The following is a 23,035-nucleotide window of genomic DNA, read 5'->3' on the forward strand; positions in this document are numbered from 1 at the left end:
TTGGGACCCTGAACTGCTACTGGTGCAGGGAGTGATGGTGGTCTTTGGGTCTCCTAAATTTTGCAATGAGTAATTGGTGTTGAAGAACCTAAAGTTTTCACATAGGACTTTTTGATATTTGTAACATCGATGGTTCCGAAAAGGACCTCCAATGTCTGAAAGGACTGTGTGTAAACCTTCCCAACATCATGCACAAGTCTGTGACAGATATTCAGGCTCTAAAATTAATTATGAACCCATTCTCTTTTCTAATTCTTTCAATAAATCATGACATGGTTATATATTTATTGTGACCATTGGGTAAGCTGTCTAAACCCTCTACTTTTATTTTACTTGATCTCATTTGTTTTAAATTCAGTTTTATTGAGATATATTCACATACCATATAATCATCCATGGTGTACAATCAACTGTTCACAGTACCATCATATAGTGTGCATTCATCACCCCAATCTATTTTTGAACTTTTTCCTTGCAGAAGAAACAGAATAAGAATAAATAAAATAAAATAAAAAAGAACACCCAAATCATCCACCCATCCCACCCTATTTTTCATTTAGTTTTTGTCTGCATTTTTCTACTCATCCATCCATTCACTGGATAAAGAGAGTGCAATCCACAAGGTTTTCACAATTACACTGTCACCCCTTGTAATCTGCATTGTTATACAATCATCTTCAAGAGTTAAGGCTACTGGGTTGGACTTTGATAGTTTCAGGTATTTACTTCTAGCTATTCCAGTACATTAAAACCTAAGAAGTGTTATCTATATAATGTGTAAGAATGTCCACTAGAGTGATCTCTCAACTCCATTTGAAATCTCTCAGCCACAGAAGCTTTATTTCATTTCATCTCACATCCCTCTTTTGGTCAAGAAGATATTCTCAATCCCACGATGCTAAGTCCAGATTTATCCCTCAGGAGTCATGAACTGCATTGCCAGGAAGATTTACACTACTGGGAGTCAGGTCCCACGTAGCGGGGAGGGCAGCGAGATCACCTGCCGAGGTGGCTTAGTTAGAGAGAGAGAGGGGGCCACATCTCAGCAACAAAGAGGCACTCAGGGGGAGACTCTCAGACACAATTATAAGCAGGTTTAACTTCTCTTTTGCAGTAACGAGCTTCATAGGGGCAAGCCCCAAGTCAGAAGGCTCAGCATATCAAGCCGTCAGTCCCCAATGTTTGTGAGAACAACTTGATCTCATTTTTAACTTTTGTATAATATTTATTCTTAGGGACATAAGCCTTACAAACATATCAAATAACTGGTGTTACCCGTTGTGTTTCATAACACTTCAAAATCTCTATTGTTCTGTTTTTCTTTAATACTATTTCTGCAGAAGTTTATGAGTTCTTTGGGGATATTACCTCAGCCATCTATGCAGGATTAATTTGAAATCACCTGAGAAACTGGAGTTAGGTTTTCAGAAGGCTATTGAGCTTGGTGACACTCATAAATAATTCCATACCCTATTTCATATTGGATACCAATTTTTATCTGTGTTCTTTTCAAAGAGTTGTTTTGTTCCATAAACCTTTTTAAAATTCTGGACTCTGGTTCCTTCAGAGATTTCTTTGCCTTCCAAGATCCCTTGCTGAAATTATGTGAGGCTTTCAAACTGCCTATTCAAAGGTTTAACTTCAAAGATCCAGTTATAGAACATTTTTGCTTAATGGGAGAAGTGAAAAGAAAAAACATGGGGACAAGTTCCACAGGCTTTCTTCCACCAGTGCATGAATAATTTTTAACCATTAAACTGAATTTATGGATTCTCTGGGAAAAGTATATCCACTCCCATTTTTGCTCTCAGGAGAATTCTTGGGGCTTTAAAGTTTTTTCCCTTTTGCAATTATGTACAAAATGTAGGAGGTTGGCTTCAGGAAATCCTGAATTTCACTGAACTGCTTTAGCTTTGCTTCAAGCTCCCAGTGTACATAAAACTCTGATTATATTCCAGGAAATATTTTACTGAACTACAAGTTTTATTTTTATCTAGAATTCTTGAGGAATAATTTGCACACTATTGATCTTTCTGTTGGCATTGGTTTTCCAAAATGCACTATTGGGAGATTTCAGTAATAACTGGCCCCAAAATGAAATAAAACAAAACAAAAGCAATGCAAACATGTTATGCATTTGCTTTCTACTTTCACAATAAAGGGTCCCATTTCTGGCCCTGTGTTGCATTTCAAATTGTCATGCATTCTCCCTGGTTTTCCTTAATTGATAAGAAAACTGTTTGGACAATATTTAATTCCTGACTGGGAAAGAGAGCTGCGGTAGCGTTCTAAAATTCATTCTTTCTTGGATCATAAAGGAGTTGGCACAGCCCTGAGAGTATTTTTGAGAACGTTTAACTCTGTCCTCTGATAGAACTATGAGACTGGTGGTTTGAAGCTGTGTGTATTCCAGAAAGACATGCTCTTAAATTTAATCCATTCCCATTGTAAGTAGGACCTTTTGACCAGGCTACCTCAGTAAGGTGTGACCCACCTCATTCAGGATGGGTCTTAATCCTCTTACTGTAGTCCTTTATAAATGGAATGAATTGGAATGAATATGGGGGGGTGGAGAGAGAGAGAGGGAGAGAGGGGAAGGAGGGAGGGAGGGAGGGAGGGGAAGGAAGGGAGAAAGGAAGGGAGAGGGAAGGAGGGAGGGAGAGAGAGACACAGAGAAAGAAAGAGAGAGAGAGAAGAGAGCGAGATCGCTCCTCTCTCTCTCTCTCTCCCTCCTCCCCTTTCTCCTGTTTTTTCCTTTCTCTCCTCCGTTCTTTCTCTTTCTCTCTTTTTTTCTTCTTTCTTAGAGAGAGAGTACACGATGGTAAGCAAGAACTGACAGCAATTAACTCATAAGATAAGGAAGGAGACCAGAAGGACACTACACTGTTACTTACAAAGTGTCAGAGGGACAAGTATGATGGCAGTCAGTCTCTTGGGAAAGAAAGCATTGCCATGATAATGCTTTGATTTGGACATGTTCCCAGACTCTAACCATAGGTGAATTCCTATTATTTAAACTGAACCATTTCATGATAATTTGCTTTAAGCAGCCTAGGAAATTCAAACAGTGATCCCAAAGAGGTATGAAATTAAGGGATGCAACTGTTCACATTAATACCAACCTTTCCTTTATGGGCAAACTGGCATAGGTGATATTTTTGATTCCTTAGTGTACTGTGCAAGTGACAAGTTGAGCTAAGGAATTGCTAAGACCAGTCTAGCCAACTGAGAGGGGAAAGGGATTGGGGACAAAGTAGCCAACACCATTCCTTCCGTGAACTTTTGTCTTACATAACTCTGGGCCCCAAGTAGCTAGAGAGTAGCAAGCCAAAAGGTCTTGACCCTGGGAAAAAGACCTACAGAAAAATCAAAGTAAAAGGTTCTAACTTTGTTGACCATTATTTTCCTTTCCTTAAACTTGCTGGCATTTAGAATGCTAAAGTCTAAAAGTCAGTCGTTAGGACACACCACCATATTTAACTTCTTTTACGAAGAAAGTCTTCTTAAGTAACAAGAATATTCGAGGAAATATATCACATAGGATGATTGCCTATAAAGATTTATGAAACATAAAATATGCCATTCTAAACTGTGGCTATCTATTTAAACTATCTGCCTTCTAGCACTCAGCTTCTGACTGCCATAAGAAATATTTGTACAGAAAAAAATGTAATTTGAAAATTGGCTGCTTTTCAAAGATATTTCCAGGAGATACTACTAGAGGTAGTCAGAAACAAGGCCTTCTAATTGTTTCTTTTCAGTCTAACATCAGAAATGTATATACTCCTTTCCACTTTTCTATAAAAGCACAGAACAAACTGCTTTTCTATTGAAGTGCAATTGAATGCTCATCTCTAAGATCTCCTCCTAAATTATACCCAGCATTTTCCATTTCATCAGAACAATCTGTAGCCTGCTTCTACTCCTTCATGGTAGATTTCTAAAAGATGTGGCATATTTTGTGAGAAATGTGTGTCTTTGGCAATTCCTGCTCTACATTAGGAACCTTTACTTTGCTCCACATCTCTCTGCAGAGTTTCACCCTACCCAAGTCAGAAATGACTTAGTATAAAGCTTCCGAATAAGCATGGACATGATTTAAACATTCAGGGCTGTGTCTTCTAAGCCAGACTGGTGTTGAGGAGGAGAGGATGTTAGGGAGTGGGAGAAGATAATCCTGGAGATGGATGAGGAGGTGGCCAGGTGAACTATCATCGCTGAAGCAGGGCGTGTGTGTGTACCAAGGTACAGAGGCGGACCTACTTTTTTTTCTCTATTCTTCCTTCTGAATATGTTCAGTAAACAAACCATCTGTTCCAGTTGGAAAATCTGGGAAATCTTTAATGGAGATCAGGTTGCTAAATAAAATATGTGGGAAATAGTTTTTACTAAAATATTATTCATTGTCTATCTGAAATTTAAACTAACTGAGCATCCTTCATTTTAATTGCTAAAACTGGCAACTCTAAAAGAACAGCAAAGGGAATCCTTCTAAATGCGGAAGGTGCAAACTCTGCTTTGTTCCGAGTGGAAACCTGAGTGTTAATCTCTGAATGAATCTGAGGGTACATTGAACATTAAAATAAATTTGATATCAAAAGCAAAAAGTCACCTTTTCCATTGCTTATAGATTTTGATGTACTAACAAAATACAGGATTCAAAACTGCAGTATGGCTATGTAAAAATAGCATTTTTTCCCCATGCACTTAAGAGAAATACCTTCCATTACTTACTATTAACTATTAAACATTTCATTTGTTTGTACAAAATTAATTTCTAGCTTTATTAGAAATCAGGAAATTAGTTCCTCATGCTCAGTCTTCTAGGGTTTAGTCATCTGTTCACAACTTCAGAAAAACTGAGAATACACATTCATGCAGGTATAATCACTGGATTCATCTTTTTTGGTGGTTATCTTTTAATCAGTTTTGCATCTCAAATGACACCAGAAGTTTTATGCTGATAAAAAATGTGTGGACTCTTTAATAATGCCCCAAGGTGGGGCTCAGTACAGATGTGTTTGTCCTACAAATGCTCTATACATATTAATGTGTTTTCTCATTGAGATCCGACAAAAGGAAGTGTATGAAGAGTCACTGAAAATCACTGCCAAATGGTCATTTTATAGGGTGTGGCAGATGCATAATTTCTTTTTATAGTTTCCCATACAATGCAATTGTAATAGATATCTTTCAGTCTTCTTCAGATATAAACTATTAAAAAGTAAGAAAAGATCGGAACATTTTAAGTCACTTTGAAAGTATTAAAGGAGAACATTTTAATTATGCAACATGTTGCAGCTGATGGTTGAGAAATAAAATTGATGTATGTACTATGTAGAACTAATATTCTTGAGGATTGATTTTTATCAAAAATTTACTATATTAAACAGTCAAATGTTAGTTTTCTGGTGATTATTTAGAAATTAATGGGCTCATATTTTTTGCTGTGTTCTAGTCAACAGAATATGCATGTTTCCAACAATTAAAACAATGACATGGTTTCTGCCATGCTTAAGACTGATCAACAGCTCATTTTCAGAGTAGGAATGATAATGAGCAGAGTTACATTAAATGGGACTCTGCATTTTTTCTAATAAAATTCTAATAATTTTTTCAGCTAAATTCTCCTGCTTTCATTAGGCTCATCATTGTTTTTTAATGAACATTAACATATTCGAATTTTTAGAAACTGTTATTAAAATTTTATTAGATACCTAACCCCGATCAATATTTTTTAGATGATAACATTTTAAATTAATGCATAGGGTCACAGACAGTTAGGGTGACACTTGAAGATCCTCATAGCAGTAGTGCAAGCTTGATGCAAATTAAAGAATGAACAAGTCTTTTCTATCATGGAATATTGTTATTATACATTAATGTCTACTAATATATACAACAAATGTAAGCATGTAATATTCAGAATTTTCAGTGAGAGCACTTTTATTGATTTCTGATGAGTGATGGATTATTAGGAAGATAAAAATTAGTAAAGTTGAAGTTTTTAGACATTTTAAGAATTAGGGAATTTCAAGCTATAAAGCATGTAAAATAATATTTTAATTATTTTTATTTATGAATATTTTACTTCTATAACAGTGCCCTGTAACATTTCTTCTGTTTTTTTTTTTTTTTTAATTATTGTTAGTGAAGTTGTGGGTTTACAGAACAATCATGCATAAAATACCGGATTCCCATATACCACTCCACCACCAACATCTTCCATTGGTGTGGAACATTTGTTACAACTGATGAGATCACATTTTGAAATTGTACTATTAATTAAAGTCCATGGTTTAACTTATGGTTCACAGTTTTTGATGTGTAGTTCCAAAGATTTTTTTTTTAATTTTTATTCTGTTACCATATATACAACCTAACATTTCCCCCTTTAATGATATTCAGATATATGTCTCAGTGCTGTTAATTGCATTCACAATGTTGTGCTACCATCACCACATCCGTTTCTAAAACATTTCCATCATTCCAAATAGGAACACTGAATATTTTAACACTTACCTTCCCATTCTGTTTTTCCCACCTATTTTTGATTAGTTCAAAAAAACAACTGATAATTAGAAAAACTATATGGTTTCAAAATTTAAGGTAGTTTATCAAATTCCCTGAAAATAAAGAAATTCTGTTTTCAGGACAGAACATAGTTAACAAAAAGAACATACATATATTCATTCCTCAGTATTTTATTACTGTATATTATTTTCTCCTTTCTCCCTAAACATATTGTGAATGATGTTTCATAGCATCTGTGCTGGGATGTTATCTGTCACTAAATACGAGTCATGGTGGCAAGAAGTTCTTCATCTTCCCTGCCCTCAACCCACACAAAAACTGCTGAGTTTTATTGATTATGTTCCTGATGTTTGCTTGTTTTTTTCTACCTGATGGCATCTCCTTGTTAAGCACTCTGTTATTTTCTTTATTTTTAAATGAAGAAGGTTAAAAAATCCAAAAGCCATCTTAAGAAAATTAAATGCCTCATTGGCCAAAAATAACTGTATATTTTATATTGCCAGTCTTTAATACTGTAGAATGTGAAATAATATTTATAAACTTTTCTTTGCAACTTCAAAATCCAGCCTTGAAGAAGGACAACTAACTTTCTAGTGATGGTTCCAAATATGGTGCATGGCTTCTTAAAATTAATTAATTACTTAAGATAAAATGGCTTCTGGCTGTTCCTGTGGCTAGTTTGTAATTCTAGCTTGTCTTTTCCTTTTCAGCATCTAGCTAGTCATTTGATTCTACAATCATATTTATAGAAGTTAATGACCCTCTCCCCGCTCACCTCTATCTCATAAGCCCCATTTCCTGCTCCTCCCCTTCCTTTCCTGATCTTACACTGGACTTTAACTAAGGTTCAGGGACAGACATCCTTTTTGGGTAAGCAGGATACTTGGAGCTTATGTTAAACATGGAAATGGAAACACAGCCTTCTTTGCGGCTTTTCCAGCTCTATTTCCCTCTGGATGTACATCCAGCCTACTGCTTTGTTTCTGATACCAAGCCCTTAGTTCACAACTGATTCTGATAAGTGGGTCCCCATCATGTTCTCTGTGTGCCTTAACAACTGTTGCCACCATACTCATTGGTGACCACATGCTACTTTTCTAATTCAAAGTTGTCCAACTGGGTTGTGTTCCCAATCCAGTAGGCAGATCTAGGTCTGCTCTGCAAACCACTTTGTTAAATTAACTCTTCTGAACTTAGATATTTCCTGAATTATGGCCGTCTTGGTCAGAAATCTTAGCAAAATTTGCAGGCATCCCATTGTACTTTTGGCAACAGCATATAACTCATAAGAGCTACATAAGGAATTATAGAACTGCATTGAATTTGACAACTAGTATATTTTAGATTATGGAAATAATCTTTCTTCCTTATTTTCATATTTTCACTACATAGTTTCTCTCAGCCTGTTACCAGCCTTCATTCAGTCTTAATTAACACATTAGGCCCCAAACTGCATGCTTTTCTATTTTTTAAATCCCTTAATCTCATGTAGTTTTCACTGCATAAGAAATGGAACTATGACATTAACTACTATCTCCTTCTATCCACTCTTGAACAGGACAATTTAATATAATTTTAAATAAAAAAGGATAAGTTTATCACTGAACTTTACATTCTGCCAAAATAGAAACATTATTGGACACGTTTCCTAAATTCAAAATTTGAATAACACCCATCTTTATTTTAATATAGACAGTTCTGTATGCTTCACACCAATGCATAACCTAGTCAGAACCTATAATATTGATTTATGACAAGGCAGAAGCAGATTAAATTCTAAGTGACAGTTGATACCACATGGTGTTTATTTAAATAACACTGTCCTTATTTTTGGACAATGCTGAAACTATATCTTTGTCTCCTTAACTTTAGTTCCAATTTAGACATTTCCCCACAAACCTAAGTATAACACTGTGACTACATTTGAATCTCTATCATGTAGGGGCACAATTCACTTGCTATTTTTGAATCCAAGTGTTTTGTATAAAGTCAATTAGTTCTTGGAAATTGCTTTCAGAAAAGTAGCTTCTTTTTTCTCCCTCTCTGCCTTATTTGAAATGAGTGGATGAGACTAAGTCCCCATGCTGTACCAAGACACCGTCTTTGATCCTTTTGTTCAGAAGCATGTGGCTACTCCACTTTGAAAGATTAGTTCATGCCCTTCCTTCTGTTTTCCCGATGCTATCATCCTCCTTGCTGATCACCACAGAGGATTCCACTTTATTTATCTCCTGAGGGATTCTTCCGGTTCTAAATTTGTTACCCAGATCAAATTTCAAAAGAATCCCATGGCTATTGATGACTGCACTGACATCTCATCTGACCTCTGCCTCAGCAGTGAGCTGGCTTTTCCAGGCTTTAAACATTCAAATTTAATTTCACTTCCCTCAAAGTGCCAACTTCAGCATGAATGACCGGAGGATCTGTGGCATCTGCAATTACTGTTGGATTTGAATACATCCTCCAGTGCAGGCTGTGACAGTGTTAGTAATGAGGATTCGTGGTGCGTCTACTGTTCACACTGATGTCAAAAAAGGGAAGGAGGTAGAGAGACAGGACCAGGGGCCCCTTTCTTTTTATGGAGGGTCTGGGGCTTTAATGAAACTGCCATGATCTATGTGCCACCTCTTTCCCAGAGTTGTATTTTTTTTTTAATCAGATAATATAGATAACATTTAATTCTTCAAACAAAGCTGACTTCAAGTTTTTCCATGTTTCTTGAGCACCTTATTAGAATTCGGAGCTCTTTGAGACATTGTGTTATATTCAGATTATTTTCCCATATAGTGCTTGGCAACGATAAATGCCTGCTGAACACAAGCTTGAATGACAATAAATATCATATATATATTTATATCATAGATCTCATAAATAAAGCTCTCCCATCTAATCTGTGTTCCTAACTATTGAAAATTATAATTTCAATTTAAGATTTGTTTAAGGCTAATAAACGTTTTGCTTTGGTCTTCAAAAGGGAATCAGCAAACTTATTAGAATCTAAACTCATTTTTGGAGAAACTGTTTCGACTGACTTCCACTGACCAATAGATGTCAACCAACATACTGAAGAATTGTAATATAAAAATTATGTTCTGACTAGAAAAGCATAAAGCCATACTTGCTTTCAAAAGACTTAATTTTGGTTTTGGCTTTAATTAGAGTTGTCTTTTCCCACACTTGCTAATCATTCAAATCTCCTGGGGCCTTGTAAACTGTTTCCCAAGTCATCCCCAGAGGTTTGAAACAGGGAAAAGAAATCTGTATTTTCAACAAGACCCCTCCCTCATAAGTGCTATGATCTGTCAGTTTTGGGGACCAAAGAATTAGAGAACTCACCAAGGTGTTACAGAATATTTCATGATGAATATGTGGCATTCATCTTTAAGGACAACACAAGTCTGATCAGAAAGAGGATTTCTGATTTTCGTTTATGGAAGATCTTGGGTAAAGTTTTTTTTGTCTTGTGTTTTTAAAGAACTTGCATAATTTAAGGGAGGGAGATGAAATAGAATATTAACAGCTTCTTTATTCCCCAGAGAAGAAAGTTTCTATGGTGGTAAACTCAGGGTGAATATTGAATGAGAAAAACCTGTTTCATTTCTAATCTTTCCACATAAGTAGTCTTCCAAAATGTATTATTGTTTTAGCTTACAATCTGAAAAATTAAATACTAAAAACCTCTGTCAAAAGTGTACAGCTTTCCTGCTAAATTCAGCAAAGAAACAGTTCCAACAGTATAAAACAAACGTAACTTCCACACGAGTAAAGGAACATTTGACTTTCAAGTCAGAAATATATTTGATCCACGTTGTAGAGAAATACAAAAGTTAGTTAAATGTTAGAAAACATTGTAGACTAGAAAAGGAAAAATAAGAATGCATGGATTTTAATTAGACATTATCATCATTATGTCATTTCCACAGTAATACTGTGATTACATCCTAATTGTATAGCTCACTTATAAAAGATTTAAAATTTTGATAAATAATCATAATATTTAAGAAAATTATAATTCTTGTGAAAGCTCTGGAAGGGTAGTGAGAAACTGATATCTTCATGAAGAAAAAAGACATTCACATTTTTAAATTGGCTTTGATGTATTTGACATATTCAGATACTCCTAGGTACATTACAATTTTTTTCATGGCAATGTTTTCCTGCAGCTTAGTCACTTATGGCTAATGAAAGACAGAAAGAGCATTCATACATTTTAAGAATTTCATTTACACCAATTATAGTAAAATCTGGAAAACTGCTATTATTTTGAGTTTTTTTTTTTTTTTTTTTTTTTCGGTAGTAATCTTTTTTCTGGATCTACATCAGACTTCCACACCAACATGCCCAAAATCTATTAAACCAAGCAGTCAATAAAAACAGAGGACACAAGAAAAGAATTAGAAATCTTTGTTTGTATTTCCTTTTGAAATGTGCCTTAAAAAAATATCTCACGGATACATGTTCTGCACTGAAACATTCAATTTATTCATTATATTTATTTGGATGAAAGAATGTAGTGACAGTTATCTCCTCCATTAAAAAGAAGTAAACTTGTCTAAGGCTTTTCTTAATAGTACCTTATGAACTATGACATTATAAACAAACTGGCTACATTTAATTTAAACATCACTGGTTAAATTGGCTGAGTTTAGCCAATTGTCCTATGTTCATAATATTAAAATGGTTTAATTTTTCAATAAATTTGAAATTGGATACTATCACTGTAATTTGTTGTTTCACTTGAGACTTCTGGCCTATGTTCTTTTCTCTAAAAAGCATGTATCAATTTATCTTCACAATTTTCCAACTTTCCTAGTCGGAGCCAATTTCTATGTAATAAGAATTATTTTAGGAATGTCAGAACCGTGTTTTAAAAAATATGGCTCTTAAGTACATGGATTAACAGCTATAATCTATTTTTTAAACTTTTTATTGTAGTGACATGAATACAACTCAATTTCCCATTTTAACAATATTTGCGCGTACAATTTGGTGGTACTGATTACATTCCCAAAACCGTGGTACCATCACCAGCATCAACTGCCCAAACTGTTTCATCACCTCAAGCAGAAAACCTATAATCTGTTTTGCTTTTGCTCAGGGTGCCAAGTTTCTGGGACTCTATATTCATTTGATCTTTTGTTCTAGGTTTCCAGAATCCTAGGACTTGCGGATCATCTAATTTTGCTCTAAAAAATGTAATTTTAATAATAGTAATTACAATAGCTAATCTTTGATGAGAGCTTCCAATGTGCCAAACACTGTGGTAATTAATTCACATATATTGCCCCATAAAGGCTTCACAACAAACCTATGAGATATATATTGTTATTATTTCTATTTGATGGAAGATAGTGAGTTTAGATAAGTTAAAGAGCTTCTTTAAGGTCATGCAGTTAGTAAATGGTGGCATCTGTCCTAATCTAAAAATCTGGGAATGCTTGCAACAACTATGATTTAATTATTATCCTGTATTACCCATACCCTTCATTTAAAGTTTCTGACATGTATGCTTCTGGGCAAGAAGGAGAAACAGAAACTAGATTTACCCTCCTGCCTAAAACAAGGGCAAAAAAACATGCAAAATGCATGAAACAGCACTTTTCAAGATACTGGACATCTGGCAACAAAGGACAGAAATCCTTAGAGACAGAAAATAAATGAGGTGAGCCTGATAATTAGTTTCCAGCAGCTCAGAGAAAGGAGACCCAGGTGGAGTTTCGCTGACACCCTCAACTGAGAAGACACGCTGCACTCTGGGGAGACCAAGGCATTGAGAGTTCATAAAACAAGACCTGTGAGGATTATGAATCTCTGGAAAGAGCTCCCCTTGTGTATTCAGGTGAGTACTGATCACCTTATATGTGTGAGGATACTATACAAGGCAGAGAAAAGAAGACCTGAAAGGATTGGAGGTTACAGGGCTGGGTCACTCACACAGACCATCAAGAGGGCCTGTTTCCACCAACCATATTGAAAACCCTCAAGATTCATGGGCACTTAATAGAGTAGTGGAAACAATTAGCCTTAGACTGAACACTCTTCCAGTCCCACTTAACAAACATAAAAAACAAGACCTAGAAGAGTCAACTATTTCTAAATAACTTAACTGTAAGTCAGAACAAAGCTGAAGACTAATTATAGGAAGACAAAAATATCCACCTTCCAAAAAGGTAAAATTTAGAATGTCTAGCATCCAATAAAAAATCAGAGGCATGTGAAGAAACAGAATAATATAATCCACAATGGGTAGATAAATCAATCAGTTAAAACTGATACAGACTGACACAGATGTTAGAATTAGCAGACAAGGGCATTCAAACAGTTATTAAAACTATATTCCATAGGTTAAAAAGTTAAGTAGAGACAATGAAGACAAAAAAACCATGCAAATAAAACTTTTGTTGATGAAAACTACAGTGTCTGACATGAAAAATGCACTGGATGGAATTAATGGTGATTACGCATTGTAGAAAAAAATTAGTAAACTTCAAGACATAGCAATAAAAACTATCCAAAATGACATGCAAAGAGAAAAGATTATTTAAATTTCTTTAAACAATAATTGAATGTTTGAACAAAAAATACTAACATAATGTGACATTTACAGCATATATAAAGGTGAAATGTATGACAACAATAACACAAAGAGGCTGGGAAGGGAGAAAATTAAGTATACTATAATGTTTCTATGCCACACGTGAAAAGGTATCTTAACACTTCAAGGTACACTTTGATAAGTTTAAAATGCAAACTACAAATCCTAAAACAAACACTAAAATAACAAAACAAGTAATTGCTATAAACCAGCAAAAGGGATAAAACTGAATCATGAAAAGGTTGAATTAATGCAAAAATAAAGCAGAAAAATAGAGAAAAAAGAACTAATATGACAAATAGAAAATAAACAGCAAGGTGCTAGATTTAAATTAATTAATTCAATACTCATTTTAAATATAAATGGTATAAACATCCCAAATTAAAAGGCATAGATTGTGAGACTGGAAAAAGCAAGACCCAATAAATGCTGTCTATAAGAAATTCATTTCAAACATAAAGCATAAATCAGTTAAAAGAAGAAGGCTAGAAAAACATACACCAAGATCACAGTAATCAGAATAAAGCTGGACTACCTCTATTAATATCAAAGTAAATTTCAGAACAAATATTAATGAGGATAAAGAAGTTCATGTCATAATGTCTATTTAATCAAGAGATATCACAATCCTAAATGTTTGTGCACCTAATAACAAAGCTCAAAATACAAGAAACAAACACTGATGGAACTGTAAGGAGAAATGGACAGTTTCACAATTATAGCTGGAGAATTCCACACTCCCCTCTTAGTAATTGATAGTCCAATAGACAGAAGTTCAAAAAGGATAAAAAAAAAAAAAACCTGAACACATCAGCATCCAACCTGACAAACTTGACACAGAAATTTACATACTTTTTTTGAGATAGAGATAAAGAATGTATCATTATGAAAATATGTAACAATTAAGGATAAAATTTAAAAATTACTGACATAAACATTAAGTCATGTGTTTAAAGTAAATGGAGAAGATAAAGCAATATTCACCACTTCAATAGTTTAACCATATTTTTCATTACAGTTCTTCCCCAAATTAGCCTAAACGAGAATTTCACTATCATATATATATCACACATAGATAATGGATGAAAGTATTTATCTGTCCTAAAGTAAAATTCAAGAGCTGTATAATTTATGAAGTTTTGTAAAATTGGAAAAAATGTCATCTTATGAAACATACTGAACACACTGTATGCATCAGAGTGTCTACTCTAAATACTGAAATAGTTACTTGCAATAAATTATGATGGATGTTTGTCTGTAGCTCATGGAATTAATCTGAAGACAGAACTACAAAATATCCTATAATCATTCAATCTAAGACACCACTGATTTCAAAACATGTTGTTAGTTTATGTCGTTCTGGGAAAAGAACTTCCAATTCAACTGTGCCATTGTAATATAAATCAGTCTCTGAAATGTTAAGATATAAAATGTGTCTGTTAGGGGATATTGAATATATGTATCCTGAGATGTCAGATGGGTTTCTTCTGAGATGCGAAAATGTAAACGGGTTTGACTTTTATAATACAAACCTAAAAACATGTTTCCTCTAAATGAATTTTGAGTGAACTGAATTTGTACTCTTTTGACTCAGTGAAGTAGCTAATACAGGTTTAGTCTTTCCAGGTAAATTTATAAATTCTCTTCCTTTACAATACTTGAGAGAAACAGATTCCCAACATCTCTATGGGTTAACAATACAATAACAGTAAAGGAATGAAAGGGCTAGATAAAATGGAACAAGTCATTCCTAATTCAAAAATACTTAACCTGCAAGACAGGGTTTCTTATATTTCCCCCAAATCCTTGAGCTATGAGATGTTGATTCTGTTGATGTCTTCAGAAAGGTAGAGTTCTTTGCACAAAGATTTCAAGCAATGCTTAATTCAATTTCATTGATCTGAAGTCGTAATTTTTACATCTGATCCAAATTACCATTGAAATTACCCCTAAGTGCTTTCTGTCCCCTGGGGACCCACAGAAATTAAGACAAGTACATTCTATGAAAGGTTGTTCAAAATGCTAACAATTTTTAGACAAACAATTAGAAAATATACAGTGTAGAAGAGTTTGCATTAATATATATCTATTGTTGTAATGGTACAACACAGATTACACAGGCCAAAAAAATTAACTGATTTATTAATTAAAATAAAATCAAGGAAACTGAGCAAACATACTGTTTTTTAATTTTGATTAGCTAGTATAACAGTCAAAATTTGATTGTTTCTGAAGTTCCCAATTGTCAAAATAGTCAAGAAAATGCAAAATGCTTTAAACTCTGAACTTTTTTCTCCAAAGAACACATTATTTTCTATCGTCAAAAATTAATTTTACTAATAAAATAATAGTAGCAAGTGTTCATACAATAACTACATTATACATGCTCTAAGATAAATTATTCAAGCATTTATTTGAGTTATGAAATATAAGCTTAATCTTACATATTTACATCTGATATAATTTATAATATGGGAAATATTATTGGTAAAGCAGTCTGTCTTTCTATAGGTTGCTCATTATAAATTTGACTGCAAGCCCCTTTGAGAGCTAATTCTTCAAAGCATTTTTTTAGAATATATATTTCTGTATATGTAGTCACTGTTTTCAGTAGAGATATATTGGCAGCTCATTCATTAGAACTTGGATACTTATATCAACCATCTGGATGACTTACCTTGTCTTTTCTTTGCTTTTCATCCTGATATACAGTCCAGTGTTCTCCATCATTGCTGTAAGCTAGTTTGTAGGAACCTACAAACTGTACATGACCAAAATCTTTAGCTCCTTGTGTGATGATCCCAGTCACTTTGGTAGGGACAAGAAGATCCACCTAATATAAGGAAAAGACATAATTCAAATGTAGCAATAAAACCCATCATAATTTTGTAACTCCTTGGAATTCAGGAGATTAAGAAACATACGTGTTAAAGCCAAATCTGATTATTTGTATTTTGAAACATGGCTGAGTCTATCATTGGCTCATAATTTTGTTTTTGCCACTGGGTAAACTTAGTTCAAGCCCTGTTGAATAACCTTTTTCACCATTTTATTAAAAAGATGATAGTCACTTCAGTCCATCAACAGATTTTATGTTAAACTGATGCAACTAGCTGTGCAGTTTTGTGTCACTGAAATAGCATTGAACTGGCAAAGCTGAACTTCTTGAGATTAATCATTATCTCTCAGAGCTTGTGCTTATAGCTCAATTTAACATTTTACTGGCCAACTTAACAATAATAATAAAAATAAAAATTGTTGTGGCTATACACATGTCAGTAACAAAAATATTAGATGTTACACATCAGACATTAAATAATAATCAACCCTGGTTGCATGAATTTCAATATATTCAGTAATAGATAACAGAGCAATCATATTCATTGTCCAATAAAAATCCTCATTCAGAAGGCTACAATTCCAAAAATTGTTGTCATGTATCCTTCAAAAGTGAAGGAGGATTAAAAATTTGTTCACCTGACTGTGGGACCTGTGTTCATGATGTGAAGTTGCACTTGGAAAGTTACCTCTTCTATGTATACGCGTTATATTCTACAATTAAAAAAATGATTAAAAATATCTATGTACTTAGATGGCACATGAACTATGATGATTTATTGAGCACTAAATTCATCAAAATTAATTTGAAATGCAAATGATATGGATGATTTTCATATAAGGAGAATACATAACATTGAATAGTTCAAACATTTCCCTCTTTGTTTTCTAATTCATTCATGCATCTTTTCTGACATCTTATAATGCTAATTAAAACATTCTAGGAAACCTTGTTTTCCATGTGGACAACTTTTGTGAGGCATTTATCCTTTGCTTTATTTATGTTCCTTTAGCCACAGTTTCCTCTTTCCTTTACAATAGCCACCTACTTCCTATGACTAAGTGCCTTGCTACATCCTTGATCTTATCATCTTTAACTGTCATGATCCCATGTGTGACCTTGGTGACTTACAACCACTATGGCCTCTTGTTTCCTCTTCAGGTCCTCCATCTTGTGAGATGTAAGATACCCCAAAATAGGCAGTCATGGGTCAGATAAAGGACATGAAGGACAAGAGAGAGTTTGGAATAATGCTTAGCATTAAGACCATATTTACCGACATAGATGCCAATCAACAAAGATGTGAAAAAAGTTCCCAGTGTGACACCACTTGGGAATATTTATGTATTTTTAAAATCACATGTACTTTTTGCAACATGTGTTAAAGATTTTTGGCTCCAATTAGACAATGGATTAAGATAGAAGTATACTTTTGATGCTTCATTAAAACATTTCAGAAAGTTTATCAGAAAACACAAAGTAGCCTTTTGTTTTTGCTATCTTCCAAACATATATTATAGCAGCTAAAAATATTAAAATAGGATCCTGTGCCCAACAGCAATACAGGATGAGAAAATTACGGTATCCTGGGAAGGTAACAGTTGATGCTTCACAGTGTACTAAGTGTTTTCTTGTATTTATTCATTTAATCCTCACAACAACCTTGTGAGGTAGGATATTATCTCCACTTTACAGATGAGGTAACAGACATCTAGAAGGGTGACATAACTTGGTGTATGGTCCAACGATAGACAGTTAGAAAATGAAGGATCTTAGATTCAATCTGTATTTTTTCTGATTCACCAGGCTATCATACACACTGATTCTTAGCATAAAGGAATAACAAGGATCACATTTTCACTTAGTGATTTTCCCATTTCCTGTGACTACTTCAGAAATTTCTAAAGAACCTCATAGCCTTCTCACCACACTCATCAAACTGACAGCAACTGTAAGCCCCAAACAAAAACAATTCTGGATTTACAATACCTGGAGAGCCCTGTCTTTTATCATGAATTTCCTCTCTGTTCTTCAGCTGTCTGGGCTTAAAAATATGGATTGCTTGTGTTGTCCTAAATGCAAATCTAATTGCATAGAGACACCTGGGCAAAGCCATTGTTCTTCAAAGAATTCTTAATGTTGCTGACATTCAATAAATGGCTAAACCATAGCAACAACAACAATAAAACTTTACAGAATTCTGAGACACTGTGCTGCCATCACAAGGCTGTAAACACACAGGAAACTCAAAGAGCGTCCCCAAGGATAGGAACAGCCCCAGGGCTGGGTTCTTCACGCCCTAACCTTCTATAAGTCCTCAGCTCAAATGATGCAATGTGGAGGCTTCCAGCATCTCCTCTGTGGTGTTTCTTAAAGTTAGCTGGGTTTCCTGCTGGGTGGAGACATTTTCTTGTTAAGTTGTGTGTCTTGGCTCTTTCCAACAGATGTGTTTTTCTCCTACTCTAACTGCTCCCCTTCTCCAGCATTTTTTTTTTTTTTTTTTTCCAAATCTAGGAATGTTTTTCTTTTTTGTTCCAGGTAAGTTAGCTTCTCTGGTGAAATAGTCAGCAATTTGTTTCAAGCTGGATTTTGTCCTAAAATTTGCTACATTAAAATTAGAATACCAAGCCTAAGCAAACTTTCTTTCAGTACAAAAATAATCAGCAACTCACCCTTAACATAAGGTTGCTCAAATAGGGCATGTACAGAACTGACCCTAAAACACACTCAGGGGGCCTTGTAACCTCAGTGAGCAGTATGCAGGAGGTTCTCAGAAAACTCCTCCTGTGGACTTCATGCTTGCCTCTGGCTAGAACCACTCTGCCCTCTTGTAGATCTTTTGGTTGAAAGTTGAGCTGCAACCACACTGGATAAAATACCTTCTGCTGTTTTAGACTCTCACCTCCTAGGGTTTGGCTCAATTAGAGCAGGTTATTTAGGGCAGTGAGATGCCACATGGATAGACATTTGGCTTAGTGCCCTGTACAATTGTCTGGGTCTGTATTAGACATTCCTTATATGTAACAGACCCTCAGTAAGGTTTTGCTGGATTGAGCTGAAATTACTTCTCCAGTATGTTCTACAGACAAGAATCAACCCATGGCTAAGGGTGCCATTATGTGTCATAGCAGAATACACAAGCTAGCTGATTTTCTCTAGTTTCTCTATGTTGGTTAACATTACTGGTCAAGGATCTTATGTTATAGTGATGACTGTTAATTTTTACTGGGGAAGGCAAATAGCTAGATATGCTTTCCAACCTCAAGGAATGTGACTGTGTGAGGCAGCCTGCTCTAGCGGTACTGAATGGTCTGGGTTCTTGAACTGACTCTGATCTTACTAGTTACAGCATTTTGGGCAAGCTACTTTCTCTAAGTCTCAATCTCTTAATCTTAAAAATGTGGATAATAATTCCCTTGGGATTTTATGAAGATTAGATTAGTTACTATTTATTAAGTGTGTACAATATATAGAACATAGATTCTATATAAAGCTTTAACAGTAAAGCAAAATAAATCTAGGGAATGGAATCCAAAGTTTTATCCAAGTTATCCTACAACTTGATTTTTAAATACTAATATTAGCTTCAACAATATTTCTGTTAAAGAGCACCTCCTCAGAAACATCAATAGAGAAACCGGGAAACAGGGTGGTCAAATTGTTCTAGAAGCAACTTCTGGATCATGGTATATTTTTGTCTCTTTCTCAGGATGTAAATAATGATATTTCACATTTACTTAAAGAAGGGAAAAACTGAAAAATTGAAAAATTGAAATTCTCATTTATGGGTGAAATGTTTAACTGTAAAGAATATAACAAATTTTATGGCTCATCATGCATCATCATTTAAATTAAGATTATATAGCAACAGGGAAATGGTTCTAAAATAATATTAGAAGAGAAAATTAGATGCTAAATTTTATGGAATGGTTGATTTCACCCTAATTATAAGAGTGCACAAAGGGGGGACACTTAGGGAGGGAGTCTAGAATAACAAATAAACAAGTTTTGCATGCAAGTTATGAGGGAATAAGACTTTTTTTGCTGTAAAACCTCCTGTCATGTTTTAGCCAAGTATAAATATTTTTAAAAAGGGCGCCTAACTTAGAAAAACAGCATAGAAAAACTGAGAGCATTTGTTTGAGAAAGGTTGAGATAAACTACATTTCAGACATCTGCATAGCACCCTGACAGATGGCTGCCTGGAAGAAGATAGGGCAGTCTGGGAAAGTAACTTGGTTTTCATGGAGACAGTCTTGAAGGGGTGAGGAAAATGAAAAGTGATACAGATAAATAGTTGTGCAAGAAAAGTGAACAAAGAGACCAAAGAGACTTATCACAGAAATGTGTCACTTGGTTACAACTAAAATGCTCTAGTTTTAGCTTGTATATTATACCAGTTATTTTGGATTATATATTTTATAATGCTCATGGAACTCTGTCAAATTAACTCATGAAACAGAAATATTGTTGAGTCAAATTAACTCATTAAACAGAAATATTGTTGAAGCTATAAGTATTTAAAAATCAAGTCACAGGATTACTTGGATAAAATTTTATATCCAGTAAAGAATTTTTTACTTTACCATTACCTGAAAACAACTGTATATCATCCTAGTTATATTAAAGGCACATAATTAATTGTACATGACATCTTACCAATATTGTTGGTTATCAGAAGTTAGCTACAATTTTAGTCCATATTTGGAGGCTACTTAGTTGATATTAACTTATTATGAATTACTATTTAGCCCCTCTATCTGATTTGATCTAGAAGCACAAAGAACAAAGGTTCAGAATCCTTTAGATACTGTGAAGCCCTGAGAATATGTATGATCCAGCACTTATTATTATATACCACTCTTAATTAAAAACATTTTAAATTTGCAACAATATTTTTAAAAAAGCACTTAATATAGTAAATGCTTTTTCCATATTAAAATTAAAAATATGAAAGGAAAACAAAAACAAAAATATGAAATGAAAAACAAAAAAAAAAATCAAAGCATAAAATGACCTATCAAAGGGTAGAGGCAAGTTTTTGAATATTAATGTTTTATGGTGTGCCTTTCACATATAAAACCATATATAACACGTATGTGGTGTTTATCATACACAAGTTTCTTTCTAAGGGCAGGTGAATGCTCAAGAGTGTGTTTTGTAGGGTACTTAGCACACTGTCCACATTCGAAAGTAGCCAGGCATCAGCTGACCTGGATTCAAAACTGGGATAATTCAGTACTTAACAGTTACCTGCAATTATAAAATGAATGATGCCATATGTCAAACTGAACTGTCAGCTCACGACTATTAACTTTTATAAAGGGTTTATTTAGACTGATGCAAGTAGTTCAGTTGCATATTTTAACTGAGAAGGAAGGTAGCTTGATTACCGAACATTTTGTATTTTTATATTTTTCATTTTAAATATCTTTCTAATTATAAAAGTGACACATACTATATTGTAGAAAATTTCAGCAAAACAGAGAACATTAAAGATTAAAATAAAACAACTCACCATCAGATACAATCAATGAATTTCAATCTATGCATTGGTTAACAGATGTTGGCTTACAGTTTTTGTACACATTTGCAGGTCATGTAGTTAAATTATTTTCTTCATATCTCACCAGAAATTTCCTATATCATAAAACTAGTTTTGAAGGCTCATGTCCTAACAAGTCATTTTAAAGATTTACCACAATAATTCAAATGCTATACAACATTTACTCCATCTGTCTGTGCTCAATTTTTCTATTAAAATTAATTCCCTTATAAAATACTAAGCTTGTCACTGTGTCCATATTTCTTTATTTCTATAGGATAATTTCACAGAATTACGTTACTCGGTCAAAGGATATGATTTTAAAGATAAAAAATAGGGTTTTTTTCTTGATAATAAATATAATAAATGTTTACTATGAATGATTCAGATGGTGCAAAGATACATAAGAAATACAGTTAAAATTAGCTATAATGTTGCTATATTATATAGTACTATATTATGCAATGTTAACCTCACGATAATCATATTTTCACACAGTTTCTGTTCCCACACATCTTCGTAAAAAAGAGCTCATAGTATACATGCTGCTTTGAAATTTGCATTTTTTTCACTTATCCATATTATCACATGCAAGTAAATAATAATAATAATTTGAAATGGCTGTATAATAGATTATTATGGTTGCATGAATAGATATGAAAATTATTTACCTAATCTTCTGTTTCATCAGAAACAAAACAGAATTGAACTTCCTTGTATATCTATCTTTGCTCACTTGTGCAATTGTTTCCTTAACGGAATGAGGGACCTGCCATTTAAAATGTGATATATATTGTTTCATTTGGCTCCAGAAAGATTATAAACTTCTACTTGTAGTATATGTTAATGCCTTCTCTGCACTTCTCTGCATACTCACCAGTCCTGGAATTTATACAATTTTACATTCTTGACAATTTGAAAAATGACATTTATTTTCATTTAATTTACATTTAATGGCATTATGTGACATTTAATTTACATTTTTCTAATTGTTCTTGCTCATAATACACATATTGTATTTGATGTCCTTTATTTTCCTATTGGTTAGAAATTTTCTTATTGGCTTTCAAGGATTATTTCTATAGTAACAATATTTGACATCTGTTGTATTTGTTGAAAATGTTTCTTAATTTTCTATGTCAATTTTATTTTTGACATGTAAGCTTTTAAGTTTCCTGCACTCAAATCTATCAGTCACTCTTGTGACTGCATAGTTTTCTGTATTATAAAAAGACCTTCTCTTTAATTTGATCAGTTAAAAATTATATAAATGTTCTCCTACAATTTCCTCTGGGTTTTATTTTTAAGTCTTCCTTTTTGTTAATGTCTAAACCATTTGATTTTGTGTATTACAATGTGACATAAAGATCAAACTTTATTTTCATAACAATGTAACTTTCTCAACACTACTTGCTGAATAAGCCATTTATTCCTAATTTCTCTTCCCCCTACCAGGCTGACAGTTACAAGGTATGTTTGTTAATCTTTGAAATTAAAAAAAAAAAAAAAATATATATATATA

General features: G+C 33.8%; 1 protein-coding gene across 2 annotated transcripts in view; it reads right to left on the bottom strand.

Moving 5' to 3' along the window:
- EDIL3 (EGF like repeats and discoidin domains 3) overlaps positions 1-23,035 on the bottom strand; it is a 469,327-nt gene that overhangs the window by 11,696 nt on the left and 434,596 nt on the right. For both annotated transcript variants that reach the window (XM_037801476.1, XM_037801475.1), the window contains one exon: positions 15,807-15,962. In XM_037801476.1, coding sequence (XP_037657404.1) covers positions 15,807-15,962 — 156 coding nt within the window. The remainder of the gene's footprint in view (positions 1-15,806; positions 15,963-23,035) is intronic.

This window comes from Choloepus didactylus, chromosome 13 (genome assembly GCF_015220235.1).
Source record: "Choloepus didactylus isolate mChoDid1 chromosome 13, mChoDid1.pri, whole genome shotgun sequence".
Classification (NCBI taxonomy): domain Eukaryota; kingdom Metazoa; phylum Chordata; class Mammalia; order Pilosa; family Megalonychidae; genus Choloepus; species Choloepus didactylus.